This window comes from Rana temporaria, chromosome 6, assembly GCF_905171775.1.
Source record: "Rana temporaria chromosome 6, aRanTem1.1, whole genome shotgun sequence".
Classification (NCBI taxonomy): domain Eukaryota; kingdom Metazoa; phylum Chordata; class Amphibia; order Anura; family Ranidae; genus Rana; species Rana temporaria.
This window is the reverse complement of record NC_053494.1, coordinates 199,599,327-199,615,152: the sequence shown is the minus strand read 5'-3', so window position 1 is coordinate 199,615,152 and position 15,826 is coordinate 199,599,327. Positions and strand designations below refer to the sequence as shown.

The 15,826-nt window shown below is 45.9% G+C and overlaps 1 protein-coding gene across 1 annotated transcript in view; it reads right to left on the bottom strand.

Annotated features, from left to right (window-relative positions):
* TTC21B (tetratricopeptide repeat domain 21B) overlaps positions 1 to 15,826 on the bottom strand; it is an 87,286-nt gene that overhangs the window by 65,561 nt on the left and 5,899 nt on the right. Inside the window, exons 4-6 of the mRNA XM_040358061.1 lie at positions 12,087 to 12,253; positions 6,454 to 6,576; positions 1,779 to 1,936 (exon numbers count right to left, since the gene is read on the bottom strand). Coding sequence (XP_040213995.1) covers positions 1,779 to 1,936; positions 6,454 to 6,576; positions 12,087 to 12,253 — 448 coding nt within the window. The remainder of the gene's footprint in view (positions 1 to 1,778; positions 1,937 to 6,453; positions 6,577 to 12,086; positions 12,254 to 15,826) is intronic.

The window sequence follows — 15,826 nt, the reverse complement described above, 5'->3', positions numbered from 1 at the left end:
GCATGACCCACCAAACCACTGCCCTGCACTGATGAAGCCCTCATTACCTGTTCAGGATTACCAGGTATAGGGGGAGCATGTGACCTCTTCTATGTGACAGTGACCGGGCGTGCTGTACCTCAAATATAATGTTTTTCTCACAACTGTAAGTTGTCCAGTGCAGCCCAATGCAAAAGGTACAAATGGGCACCTTCAATCACTGAGCAACATATTTAATCTACAGGCCGGTGATCTGCCGAGCTGGTTCCAGCTATCGTGGAAGTTCCAGCGCAGGCGCAATCTGATGTGCTGAGATGGTTCCGGCTAACGGGAAAGTTCCTTCAAGGACTGCGCAGGCGCAAACTTGATGACGGAAATCTCCAAACCTCGGCCGGCATCCAGGGCGACGTAAATTTCGAGGTAAGTGGCCAGTCGGCCTCACGTCCTCGATTCGCTCGGACGGCTCGCTCCGCTCGCTCGGACTCCTGGCTCTTTTTTTTAACATCCTCCAATCCACGGCGATGGTAAAGAATGAGCCTGGATGCCGGGCGAGGTTCGGAGATTCCTGTCGGCAAGTTTGCGCCTGCCCAGTCATTGAAGGAACTTCCCCGTTAGGGGAACATTAACCACTTAAGCCCTGGACCTTTAGGCAGCTTAATGCCCAGGCCAGGTTTTGCGATTCGGCACTGCGTCGCTTTAACAGACAATTGCGCGGTCGTGCGACGTGGCTCCCAAACAAAATTGGCGTCTTTTTTCCCCCACACAAATAGAGCTTTCTTTTGGTGGTATTTGATCACCTCTGCGGTTTTTATTTTTTGCACTATAAACAAAAATAAAGCGACAATTTTGAAAAAAATTCAATATTTTTAACTTTTTGTTATAATAAATATCCCCCAAAAACATATATAATTTTTTTTTTTCCCTCAGTTTAGGCCGATACATATTCTTCGACCTATTTTTAGTAAAAAAAAATCGCAATAGGCGTTTATCGATTGGTTTGCGCAAAATTTATAGCGTTTACAAAATAGGGGATCGTTTTATTGCATTTTTATTAATTATTTTTTTTTACTACTAATGGCGGCGATCAACGATTTTTTTCGTGACTGCGACATTATGGCGGACACTTCGGACAATTTTGACACATTTTTGGGACCATTGTCATTTTCACAGCAAAAAATGCATTTAAATTGCATTGTTTATTGTGAAAATGACAGTTGCAGTTTGGGAGTTAACCACAGGGGGCACTGTAAGAGTTAGGGTTCACCTAGTGTGTGTTTACAACTGTAGGGTGGTGTGGCTGTAGGACTGACATCATTGATCGAGTCTCCCTTATATAAGGGATCACTCGATCGATACGCCGCCACAGTGAAGCACGGGGAAGCCGTGTTTACACACGGCTCTCCCCGTTCTTCAGCTCTGGGGAGCGATCGCGACGGGGCGGCTATAAACAAATAGCCGCGCCGTCGTCCCGGATCGCTCCCCGAGGGAACCCGACCGCCGCATGTAGCGGGGGGGGGGGGGGGGGTCCCGATCGGACCCCCGACCCGCGGAAAGGCAAGGACGTACATGTACGCCCATTTGCCTGTACGTGCCATTCTGTGGACGTACATATAAATGCGGCCGTCGGGAAGTGGTTAAGGACAAGTCGCCGGCTCACTGTTATCAAAATCAGTTTAGCTATTTTTTTTTTAATAATTGGTTCTTCTGCAACCAAAATGCCCCCAGCCCCCACACTTCTCAATATCTCTATCTGGAAACAAAAGCACATGACATGGTGGTGTGTTATCTGCATACTGGACCTTAGCGCGGTCTCTACTGTCTGTTCCCAGTCTTGCAAAGCCAGTTGTAGCTTCATTTTCTTAATGAGAGCGGGAAGGAAGCCTGCAGAGCTGGCTAGGATTTTGTTCACGGCTTCCAAGGCCCCGGAGTAATTCTGCCGCAACTCGTAATAGTGAGCCTGAAACAGAAACCACACGTGAGGCTTTATTAATAATACATGTAAATCTTATAAAAAGGTACACACAGGCAACTATATCAATGCCATTCATACTAATATACCGTATTTATCGGCGTATACCGCGCACTTTTTTCCCCTTAAAATAAGGGGAAAATCGGCCAGGCTCGGCTTCGCTCGTACTCACGCATAAACGTCACAGAGCGTGAGCATGAGCGAAGCCGAGCCTGGCCGAATGTAGACGAGTGTACTGCACTCGGTATATGACGGCGCAGGCATTCAAACTGAGCGCGGGAAGCGGCGATTTGATGGGGAGACAGCGCGGGAAAAGCAGGGAGGACACCGCCGAAGCCGCAGACGGACGCCGGACCTGACGAGGATGCCGCGCAAGACACCAAAACTGTAAGTACTAAAAACATTTTTTTACAGGAATTCCGGGTCCACATTAGGAGTGCGCGCTATACGCCGGAGCGCGCAATACCCCGATAAATACGATACCTAATAGAAATCTGGTTAGCCCCAAACAGTAAGCAATATTAAATACATTTGGTGAAAATACTTTTGTAATGCTTTTAATACCTGGTTTAGTTAAAGGGGTTGTAAACCTTCGTGTTTTTTCACCTTAATGCATCCTATGCCACAGCCAGGCGCCCACAGTGACAATGCCGGCGCCGCAGAGAGGAGGGGGGAGACGAGCGGGGCTTCGTTGCCTTGCATCGCTGGAGCCTGGGACAGGTAAGTGTCCGATTATTAAAAGTCAGCAGCTGCAGGATTTGTAGCTGCTGACTATTGATAAATTATTTTAAGCGGAACACCCCTTTAACCACTTAAGGACAGCCTAACGCCGATATACATCGGCAGAATGGCACGGCTGGGCACAATCACGTACCGGTACGTGATTGTTAAATGCCCAGCCGTGGGTCACGGGCGCGTGCCCGCGGCGGACCCGATGGCCGCTGGAGTCCCCCGATCGGTCCCCGGAGCTGAAAAGCGGGGAGAGCTGTGTGTAAACACAGCTTCCCTGTTCTTCACTGTGGCGCCTTCATTGATCGTGTGTTCCCTGATATAGGGAATCACAATCAATGACGTCACGCGTCCAGCCTCGCCCCCCTACAGTTAGAAACACAGATGAGGTCACACTTAACCCCTTCAGCGCCCCCCTTGTGGTTAACTCCCAAACTGCAATTGTCATTTTCACAGTAAACAAATCATTTTTAATGCATTTTTTGGTGTGAAAATGACAATGGTCCCAAAAATATGTCAAAAATTGTCCGAAGTGTCCGCCATAATGTCGCAGTCACAAAAAAAAAAAATCACCGATCGCCGCCATTAGTAGTAAAACAAAATAAAAAATAATAATAAAAATGCAATAAAACTATCCCCTATTTTGTAAACGCTATACATTTTGCGCAAACCAATTGATAAACGCTTATTGCGATTTTTTTTTTACCAAAAATATGTAGAAGAATACGTATCGGCCTATACTGAGGAATTTTTTTTTTTTATATATATATATATATATATATATATATATATATATATATATATATATATATATATTTTTTGGGGGGGGGATATTTATTATAGCAACAAGTAAAAAATATTGCATTTTTTTCAAAATTGTCGCTCTATTTTTGTTTATAGTGCAAAAAAATAAAAACCGCAGAGGTGATCAAATACCACCAAAATAAAGCTCTATTTGTGGGAAAAAAAGGAAGCCAATTTTGTTTGGTAGCCACGTTGCACGACCGCGCAATGGTCAGTTAAAGCAACGCAGTGCCGAATCGCAAAAAGGGGCCTGGTCCTTTACCTGCATTTTGGTCCGGGTCTTAAGTGGTTAAGGACTCATAGGCCCGGATTCACAAAGGAGTAATGACGGCGTATCTCCAGATACGTCGTCGTAACTCTGAGTGAGGGCCGTCGTAACTCGGCGCCTGATTCATAGAATCAGATACGCCTCACAGTTGCCTAGATACGAGCGGCGTAGGAGTCTCCTACGCCGACGTATATTAGGGTGCATATTTACGCTGGCCGCTAGGTGGCGCTTCCGTATATTCCCGCATCGAATATGCTAATTAGCTAGATACGCCGATTGACTAACGTACGTGCGCCCGGCGTATCAAGATACGTTGTTTACTTAAGACATACGCCGGCGTAAAATTACCCCTCATAAAGCAGGGGAAAGTCATGTTAGGTATGGACGTCGGAAACGTACGAACAGCGTCGTATTTTACATCGTTTGCGTAAGTCGTCCGTGAATAGGGCTGTGCGTAGGTTACGTTCACGTCGACTAAGCATTGAGCGGGCGTAATTTACTTCGAAAATTCGACGTGATACTGAGCATGCGTCGTTCGTAAAAAGCGTAATTTACGTGGGGCAACAACACATTTACATACAACACGCCCCCTAACAGATTAGGCGGGCTTACGCCGTGTCAGATACACTACGCCGCTGTAACTTAGAGCGCAAGTTGTTTCTGAATACAGGACATGGCGCTCTAAGTTACGGCGGCGTAGTGTATCTGAGATACGCTACGCCCGCCTAAAGATAGGCGTTTGTATGTGAATCTGGGCCATAAACTGTAATAAATTAAATTTTCGTTCAATAATCTAGATATGCTTTAACCACTTCCATACAGGGCACTTATACACCTTCCCGCCCAGACCAATTTTTAGCTTTCAGCGCTGTTGCACTTTAAATGACAATTGCGCGGTCATGCTACACTTTACTCAAACAACATTTTTATCATTTTGTACCCACAAATAGAGCTTTATTTTGGTGGTATTTGATCACCTTTGGGATATTTATTTTCTGCAAAAAAAAAAAAAAAATGACCGAAAATTTAGAAAAAAATACGTTTTTTTTTTTCTATTATAAAACATTGTAAATACCGTATTTATCGCGGTATAACGCGCTTCCGCGTATACCGCGCACCACTAAAGTTGCCCCGAATCCTGTGGAAAAAAAGTTTTTTTTTGTACTTACAGTTTTGGTGTCTTGCGCGGCGTCCATCAGCGGCCTCGTCGGGTCCGGTGTCCGTCTGCGGCTTCGGGTGTCCTCTTCGTCGGGTCCGGCGTCCGTCTGCGGCGTCCTCCCCGCTCGTTTCCCGCGCCGAGTTTGAATACTGCGCCGACATATACAGAGCGCAGTACACTCGTGTATTGTCGGCAATGTTTGGCTACCCGCGCTGACGTCCTGTACGTCCAGGACGTCAGCGCGGGAGGAGCCGAGACTGCCCGACAATACACGAGTGTACTGCGCTCGGTATATGTCGGCGCAGTATTCAAACTCGGCGCGGGAAAAAGGGGGCATCGGCGTATACCGCGCACCCACGATTTTGCCCTGATTTTCAGGGCAAAAAAGTGCACGGTATACGCCGATAAATACAGTAAATACGTTTTCTCCTTCACTGTGGGGCACTGATGGTACTGCACTGACGGGCACTGATAAGGCGGCACTGATGTGGTGGCATTGATGGGCACTAATATGCGGCACTGATGGGCGGCATGGATGGGCTTGGATAGGCGGCACGGATAGGTGGCACAGATGGGCACAGATAGGCGGCACGGCTGGGCACGGATAGGCGGCACAAATAGGCGGCACGGATGGGCACGGATAGGCGGCACGGATGGGCACTGATAGGCGGCACGGATGGGCACTGATAGGCGGCACGGATGGGCACTGATAGGCGGCACGGATGGGCACTGATAGGCGGCACGGATGGGCACTGATAGGCGGCACGGATGGGCACTGATAGGCGGCACGGATGGGCATAGATGGGCACTATTGTATGTGTTTTACTAATGGATGCCAATCAGTGCCAAACAATGCCTGCCAATCAGTGATGCCCATTGTGGGCACTGATTGGCATCCATTGCGGCACTGATTGGCATCCATTTTTTGTGTCCTCATCCCTGGTGGTCTAGGGTGGCATACCTTTATTTTTATAATCCCTGGTGGTCCAGTGGGCATCCCTGGTGGTCCAGTGGGCATCCTCGGGGGGGCTGTGCTGATAATCGATCAGCACAAACCCCCCCCTGTCACAGGAGCAGCCGATCGGCTCTCCTCTACTAGCGTCTGACAGACGCGAGTGAGGAAAAGCCGATTACAGGCTTTTCCTGTTTACATCGTGATCAGCCGTGATTGGACACGGCTGATCACGTGGTAAAGAGTCTCCGTGAGAGACTCTTTACCTTGATCGGTGTTGCGGGGTGTCAGACTGACACCCTGCAACAACGATCGCCGCGATGCGAGCCCCCGGGGGCGCACAGCGGCTCAGAATCCTGAGGACGTCATATGACGTCCAGTCAGGATTCTACAACCACTTTGCCGCCGTCAATCTGTCATTGGCGGGCGGCAAGGGGTTAAGCTATTTGTCTAAATCTACCCATTGAGGTTAAACAGCTAATACAAGTGAGGAACCCAAAATGTACACCTCCCTATGATGTCGATCTATCCAGGTCATTATAATATTGGCTTCCACTAATACACAGAGGATCATTTCATTTTGACAAACCTACCTTTCCCATCATAGCAAACACATCTATGCCATCATGCAGTCCTTCCTCCAAGTACTTCAGAGCCTTTTTAGCATAGGCTTCTCTGCCACAGGTCAGATCCAGCCATCCTTTCAATACCAATCCCTGTAATAACAGACATTTTCATTTTATTTCCACTCATTGCAGAGACAGTCCTTTCTGCTGGGATGTTTTCAGCAAGTAATGCGATTCTGGTACTTAAAGCGGAGGTTCACCCTAAAAAACATCTATATACCATTACATCCAGCATACTTCCGACATGTACAGTATGCTGGTATTTTTTTTTTTTTTTCGCTGTACATACCGTCTTATAGTTCTTTTTCACCCGGCTTCCGGGTTCTCACTCCCGCGGGGAGTAGGCGTTTCTATGAAGAGGCGTAGATGATTGACGTGCGGATAAGGCGCGTCCCGAAAATATCCGAACTGGGACTCGGCTCTATACGGCGCCTGCGCACAGACTAGGAGCCGTGTAGAGCTGACTGGGCAGGCACCGTATAGAGCCGAGTCCCAGTTCGGCTATTTCCAGAAAGCGCGACGCGCCTTATCCGCACGTCAATCATCTACGCCTCTTCATAGGACCGCCTACTCCCGGCGGTAGTGAGAACCTTGGAAGCCGGGTGAAAAAGAACTATAAGACGGTATGTACAGTGAAAAAAAAAAAAAAAATACCAGCATACTGTACATGTCGGAAGTATGCTGGATGTAATGGTATATACCGTATTTATCGGGGTATTGCGCGCTCCGGCGTATAACGCGCACCACTAAAGTGGACCCGACATTCCTGTAAAAAAACATTTTAGTATTTACAGTTTTGGTGTCTTGCACGGCGTCCATCGGCGGCCTCGTCGGGTCCGGCGTCCGTCTGCGGCTTCGGGTGTCCTCTTCGTCGGGTCCGGCGTCCTTCTGCGGCGTCCTCCCCGCGCCGAGTTTGAATACTGCGCCGGCATATACCGAGCGCAGTACACTCATGTATAGTTGGGCAGGCTCGGCTACTGTCGCGCTCACGTCCTGTACGTCCAGGACGTGAGCGCGAGAGGAGCCGAGCCTGCCCGACTATACACGAGTGTACTGCGCTCGGTATATGCCGGCGCAGTATTCAAACTTGGCGTGGGAAAGCAGGTATCGGCGTATATCGCGCACCCACGATTTTGCCCTGATTTTCAGGGCAAAAAAGTGCGCGGTATACGCCGATAAATACGGTAATTGTTTTAGGGTAAACCTCCGCTTTCACTTCAACGAGCAATCAGACATCTATCCAGTATGAACATCTCATGTGAAAAATGCGCCAGTGAATATGCAGACAATCAGACTTTTAACAAGGAAGAAATTAATGTGCTAAGGCAGGGGTCTCCAAACTTTTCAAACAAAGGGCCACTTTATTGTCCTTCAGACTTTAGGAGGGCCGGATTGTGGCCAGCAGGGGCAGGAAATGTCCCGGGCCAAGCATCAGTGAGAATAAATATGGCCTCAGGGTTGGTGGTCAATAGGAGGAGTATTCCCTCTATTAGAAGGAGGAATAGTATTCCATCATTGGTATCGGTAAAAGATTTAGTGCCCCATTGTTAGTGTCAGTGGGAAAAATAGTGCCTCATATCAGTGGAAGGAATTGTGCCCCAAGAGCTGCATAAAGGCTAGCTAAGAGCCACATCTGGCCCTCGGGCCGCAGTTTTGACGGCGGACCTGAACGGCCACTCCATGCAGTCCTATGGAGCGTACGTTGTTTTCGTCGTAAGGCTGCTCCTGCTATTAGGAGGCGCAGCCAATGTTAAGTATGGACGTCGTTCCCACGTCGCGATTTGAAATTTTTACGTTGTTTGCGTAAGTCGTCCGTGAATGGCGCTGGATGCCATTTACGCTCACGTCGATACCAATGACGTCCTTGCGACGTCAATTACTGCAATGCACGTCGGGAAATTTTGGGGACGGCGCATGCGCAGTACGTTCGGCGCGGGAACGCGCCTAATTTAAATGATCCACGCCCCCCTACGGGATCATTTGAATTACGCACGCTTACGCCGGCACCTTTTACGCTACGCCGCCGCAACTTTATAGGCAAGTGCTTTGTGAATCAAGCACTTGCCCATAAAACTTGCGGCGGCGCAACGTAAATGTCATACGTTACGCCGCCGCAGTTTTGCGCGCCCCTACCTGAATCTACCCCAGTGTTTTTCGTCCGTCACACTTTGGAGGATCGGAGCGGGTCGGATGTCAGCGGGCATGTCACCGCTGACATCCGTGGCTCCATAGAGGAGCACAGAGCGCCCATTCAGGTCCACCTATAAAAAATGGTCCGCCCGTGTGAAAGGGTCCTTAGGCTTCATGCCCACTAGGTTTTTAGCTCCACCGCATGAGATCCTGGCATTTAGGTGCAAGTGGAAGGCAAAGGCACACCGTCCAGCCTTGCTGCCAGAAGTCTTATAAACTCTATGAGAGGCTAAAAGCTGCTGTGGCCAGATGATGCACTAAGTGGTATTAATGTTTAGGCCAGTATGTGCCCAAGAACTAGTGGCGGTGCGTCCATAGAGGGTGCAGGAGCGCCGCCCCCTCTCTCCTCCTGCACCAATCAATCAACAATACATAGCTTCATGCATTGCATGAAGCTATGTATTGTCGCCGTTGCCGCCCACTATTCGGGTGTCCGGCCCCCTGTCGAGCGCTGGCCATCTGAATAACAGCGGTGGGCGTGTTTTGGAAGTGCCAGATTAGGTCGAGATGCTCTAATAGGCTTCCTGTGGGCTCCAATTTGCTTCCAAATGGTTAACCAGAGGGCGCACAGGCCGTGCGTTCCCTGGTTAAACAGTGCTGTGTAAGGGAATCGCTTCCCTAACACTGATCTGCCTCTCAGCCAATCAGGTGCACCGGGTCTGGTTACCAGTCACCTGATTGGCTGAAGCGAGATCGAGGATGGGAGAAGACATCAAGGGAGCGTGGAGAGGACGGCGCTGACCCGAGGAAGGTGAGTGCCGGGCTGGGGGGAAACTGGCAGCATTTTAGGGGACACAAACTGGCAGCATTTTAGGGGACACAAACTGGCAGCATTTTAGGGGACACAAACTGGCAGCATTTTAGGGGACACAAACTGGCAGCATTTTAGGGGACACAAACTGGCAGCATTTTAGGGGACACAAACTGGCAGCATTTTAGGGGACACAAACTGGCAGCATTTTAGGGGACACAAACTGGCAGCATTTTAGGGGACACAAACTGGCAGCATTTTAGGGGACACAAACTGGCAGCATTTTAGGGGACACAAACTGGCGGCATTTGAGGGGACAAACTGGCGGCATTTGAGGGGACAAACTGGCGGCATTTGAGGGGACAAACTGGCGGCATTTGAGGGGACAAACTGGCGGCATTTGAGGGGACAAACTGGGGGCATTTGAGGGGACAAACTGGGGGCATTTGAGGGGACAAACTGGTGGCATTTGAGGGGACAAACTGGCGGCATTTGAGGGGACAAACTGGCAGCATTTAAGGGGCACAGTGGCGGCAATTGATGTTCGTTTTTTTTAAAGTTTGTTTGTGCACCCCCAAAAAATTTGAGCACCAGCCGCCACTGCCAAGAACAAATGCTTGGAATGCAGACTGCTTTTGCTCTGGGCATTCATTCCTGGGCGTATACTGCCCTAAACGTTTGTATCACTCAGTTCACCGTCCAGCCATGTCCAGTCGCAGCAGCATTCAGCCTATAAAATGTTGACAGGCTGCTGGCAGCAAGGCTGGATGATCTCTACTCACCTAAATGCCAGAGCTTCATGCACTGGAACTAAATGCCCATTGTGTATGAGGCCTTAGGGGGATAGAGGAGAGGTTCCTTTTAACTCTAAGCTGAACTCCGAGTAAAGTACTAAATACACAGCTAAAACGCATATGAAGGGTTTTTTAACCGCTTAAGGACCGCCGCACGATCATTTACGTGGACAGAACGGGCAAATGGGTGTACAGGTACGTCCCCTTTAATTTGCCACTGTGTGGTCGCGCACACTGTGACCGTGCCCAGGGACTCGATGTCCGCCAGTGTCCCAGGATTGTGTCACGGAGCTGAAGAACAGTCAGTGTGAACACAACGGGGTAGTTTCACAAAGAAAGTACGCCGGCGTATCTATTGATATGCCAGCGTAATTTCAAAATTCCCGCGTCGTATCTTTGTTTTGAATCCTCAAAACAAGATACAACGGCATCTGGGTTAGATCCGACAGGCGTACGCCTTAGTACGCCTTCGGATCTTAGATGCAATTTTTCGACGTCCGCTAGGTGGCGTTCCCGTCGTAATCCGCGTCATGTATGCAAATTAGCTATTTCCGACGATCCACGAACGTACGAGCGGCCGTCGCATTTTTTTACGTCGTTTCCGTTCGGCTTTTTCCGGCGTATAGTTAAAGCTGCTATCTGGTGGCGTACTCAATGTTAAGTATGGCCGTCGTTCCCGCGTATAATTTTGAAAATTTTACGTCGTTTGCGTAAGTCGTCCGTGAATGGGGCTGGACGCTGTTCACGTCGAAAACAATGACGTCCTTGCAACGTCATTTGGAGCAATGCACCCTGGGAGTTTTGACGGACGGGGCATGCGCAGTTCGTTCGGCGCGGGGACGCGTTTCATTTAAATGAAACACGCCCCCTACCCGCCGAATTTGAATTCCGCGCCCTTACGCCGCGAGAGATACTCTACGCCGCCGTAACTTACGGCGCGAATTCGTTGAGGATTCAAACCAAGTCAAAGTAAGTTACAGCGGCGTAGCGTATCTGACATCTGCGCCGGGCGCAGCGTATGTATGTAGATCTGCCCCAACATCTCCCCGTTCTTCCTAGTGACATGTCACTGGTCAAATGCTCCCTCTCTTCGAGAGCAGCGATCAGTGACGTGGCCCCCTAAAAGTTAGAATTACTTCCTAGGACACACTCAACCCCTTCAGCGCCCCCTACAGTTTAACCCCTTCACTGCCTATGTCATTTTTACAGTAATCAGTGCATTTTTATAGCACTGATCGCTGTAGATGACAATGGTACCAAAATGGTGTCAAAATTGTCTGCCATAATGTCGCAGTCGCGATAATAATAAAAAAAAAACAAAAAAAAAACGCTGATCGCCGCCATTACTAGTAAAAAAAAGAATTATTAATACAAATGGCATAAAACTATCCCCTATTTTGTAGATGCTATAAATTTTGCGCAAACCAATCAATAAACGCTTATTGCGATTTTTTTTCCCAAAAGATATGTCGAAGAATACGTATCGGCCTAAACTGAGGGGGAAAAAATAAATAAATAGTTTTATATATTTTTTGGGGATATTTATTATAGCAAAAAGTAAAAAACATTGAATTTTTTTCAAAATTGTCGCTCTATTTTTGTTTATAGCGCAAAAAATAAAAACCGCAGAGGCGATCAAATACCACTAAAAGAAAGCTCTATTTGTGGGAAAAAAAAGACGTCAATTTTGTTTGGGATCCACGTCGCACGACCACGCAATTGTCAGTTAAAGTGACACAGTGCAGAATCGCAAAAAGTGGCCCGGTCATTTAGCAACAAAATGGTCCGGGGCTGAAGTGGTTAAATTACCATAAAGCAATGTCTGCTTCTGTACAGGTTATATATTTCACAGTAATACTACTTACATCTTTATCACCATTTGATATCTTGATCATCCTGTCGACATACTCCCGAGCTTTATCATGGCGTCCCACGTGCCACAGGAACAACCCGGCATAATATAAGGCTTTAGGTCCGGCTGTTTTCCGTTGCTCCTTCATTCTCATTTCCAGGTCCTGAATGGTTTCTCTGCCTACAAATATCATTCAATTATAGAATTTCTTGTGTGCATCAATGAATTAAAGAAGACTCGAGCCCTGTGATGAACTTATAGAACCCTGGGCAGAGTAAAAACTTCCATTCAAATATATTTCTCAATAGCCACAAAGGATATGAATCAACTTTGTTATGGGTAGAAAAGTTTAGGCATGTGCACTGCCAACAAAATCATGTTATTTCCGTATTTTTTTTTTCTTTTCGGAAATTCAAAAAAAAAAATTTTTCGTTTTTGTTTCATTCGGTTTTTTTCAGAAATTTGTAAATTCGGGAAAATCGAAAAAAGAATTGTTTCAGTTTTATTCGTTTTTTTTTTTGCTTTTTTCTGAAATTCGGGAAAATCGAGAATTCGGAAATTCGAAAATTCGGAATTTTCGGTTTTCCGAAAAAGCAAAAAACTGAAAAAACTAAATTTACGAAAAAAAAACCGAATGAAACGAAAATGAAAAGAATAAAATCGGAAATTCTAAAAATTCGCAAATTTCCAATTTTCTAATTTTTTATTTTCGAACCTTAGATTTTTGAATGTTACAATTTCGAATTTTTTCATTTTCAAATTTTTTATTTTTCGAATTTTTCATTTTCGAACATTTCGAAAGTTAAAAATTATAAAATTCGAAATTAAAAAATTCTAGAATTCGAAATTGAAAAATTCGAAAAATAAAAAATTCGAAATTTCTAAAATTCGAATATTCGAAATTTCAAAATTTCAAAATTCGAATATTGAAAATTCGAAATGAAAAAATTGGGAAATTCGAAATTTCGTAAGTCCGAAAATTCGGAAATTGAAAAATTTGGAAATACGAAAATTGGAATTTTCGGAAATCCGAAAATTCGGATATTCGGAAATTCAAAATTTTCGGAAGTCCGAAAATTCGGAAATAAAAAATTTGTTAATACGAAAATTCAGAATTAACGAATTTCTGAATTTTTGTTAAAAAACGAATTAGAAACTAAACGAATTGCACATGTCTAGAAAAGTTACCCCAGGGGGCTTTGTGTACCCCCCAGCCGTCAATGGGTAAATATACTTACCTTTATAAACAATACAACTACTGTAGATGTTCAAGTTTGGAGAGTGCTCTTGTTTGTTGAATTATTTTTACCCATACAATGTATTTTCTTCTAGAGCATCCCTCTCTCACCCCCTGAAGATGACCGAAATGATAAGGTCGAAACGCGTCACAATGAACACCAGTATTCCTTGCTGTAACACAAAGCCCCCTGGGGTAACTTTTCTATCCATAACCATTTTGGGGTCAGACAGACTTTTTGGTTAACCCCTTCACTGCCAGTGTAATTTTGTAATTTTCACAGTAATCGGTGCATTTTTATAGCACTGATGGCTGTAAAAATGACAATGGTCCCAAAAATTTGTGAAAAGTGTCCGATGTGTCCGCCATAATGTCGCAGTCACGATATAAAAACGCTGATCACCGCCAATACTAGTAAGAAAAAAATATATATATTTATAAAAATGCCATGATTCTATCTCCTATTTTGTAGACGCTATAACTTTTGCTCAAACTGATCAATAAACGCTTATTGCAATTTTTTTTATCAAAAATATGTAGAAAAATACATATCGGCCTAAACTGAGGGGAAAAAAAAAACTTTTTTTTTTATATATTTTGTGGGGATATTTATTATAGCAAAAAGTAAAAAATATTGCATTTTTTTTCAAAATTGTGGCTCTATTTTTGTTTATAGCGCAAAAAATAAAAACCGCAGAGGTGATCAAATACCACCAAAAGAAAGCTTTATTTGTGGGGAAAAAAAGGACGTCAATTTTGTTTGGGAGTCACGTCGCACGACCGCGCAATTGTCAGTTAAAGCGGAGTTCCGGCCACAATTTCACTTTTTAAATATAAATACCCCTGTAATACACAAATTTTGATCAGTAACAGCCCTAGTTTACTGTGAAAATGACAGTTGCCGTTTGGGAGTTAACCACAAGGGGGCGCTGATGGGGTTATGTGTGACCTCATGTGTGTTTACAACTGTAGGGGGGGGAGTGGCTGTAGGTGTGACGTCATCGATTGTGTCCCCCTATAAAAGGGATCACTCGATCGATGACACCGCCACAGTGAAGAACGGGGAAGCCGTGTTTACACACGGCTCTCCCCGTTCTTCAGCTCCGGGGAGCAATCTCGGGACTCCGGCGGCAATTGGGGCCGCGGGTCCCGGAGCACCGGGTCGCGCGCCCACGGCTGGACAATAGCACAGCACGTACCTGTACGTGCTTGTGCCCAGCCGTGTCATTCTGCCGACGTAAATGTGCAGGAGGCGGTCCTTAAAGCGGAGTTCCGGCCACAATTTCACTTTTTAAATATAAATACCCCTGTAATACACAAGCTTAATGTATTCTAGTAAAGTTAGTCTGTAAACTAAGGTCCGTTTTGTTAGGTTGTTACAGCATTTAGACACTTTATAAAATAGAAATTGACTGGGGCCATCTTAAGTGTGGGCATCATGAAGCCAGACTGTATGACTTCCTGGATTTCAGCCTTGCAGATCTCGCACATGCTCAGTGCTGCACAAGCAGTGTCAGATCAGGTTTCAGCACCTGTGCTGTCCAAGTCACATGATTCTTTGAGACTGGGGAATGCACAGACTCCTGGAAAGTTACACCCACTACATTCCCAGGAGTCTGTGCGGTGTAGGTTAGGAAGCTTAAGCACCTAGGTGCAGGAAGTGGAAAGAATAACTATTCTGCCTAGCAACAACACTTTGAAGGCATCTAAAAAAAAAAAACATTTTCGTAAAGGACTAATGACATTTTTTTAAAACTACTGATGTAATGTTATATGTATGGGTGGAACTCCACTTTAAATCGAAGCAGTGCCGAATAGCAAAAAGTGGCCTGGTCTTTGACCAGCAAAATGGTCCGGGGCTTAAGTGGTTAATAAGCTGGGGATCTGCAGAATGGGGGTACTAATAAGCTGGGGACTTACTGAACAGGGGTATTATTGAGCTGGGGATCTGCTGAGTGGGGTTCTACTGAGTCCTTTAAAAACAAATCAATACACTCAGGCCATATGTCAAGCTTCATTAAAGCTTCAAAAGAGCATCATTGAAGAATCAAAAACACATAAAAAAAGCATGTTGAAGTGGTAGGCGCTTTAATGTATGCTAAAGTTGAAGTGTAAACAAGCCCCAATAGACAAAGTTAGGATCTATTTACAACTATGGACCTCGGGGCTACAGAAAGAAACAGCTACTGCTTATGAAATCCTACTGCAATCAACTGTCAAGCACGTGCAGAGAGATATAGAAGAAAACAGGCTAAAGAGGGTTGATTTACTCGTTGAGAATCTTTAGGCCTCGTACACATGATCGGTTAACCAGAGGACCGTTTTCATCGGTCAAAACCGATCGTGTGTGGGCCCCATAGGTTATTTAACCATCGGTTAAAAAAAAGCCAACTTGCTTTAAAATTAACCTATGGATTCCTAACCGATGGAAAAAAAACGATCGTTAGTAGGCACAACTATCGGTTAAAAATACACGCATGCTCAGAATCAAGTCGACGCATGCTTGGAAGCATTGA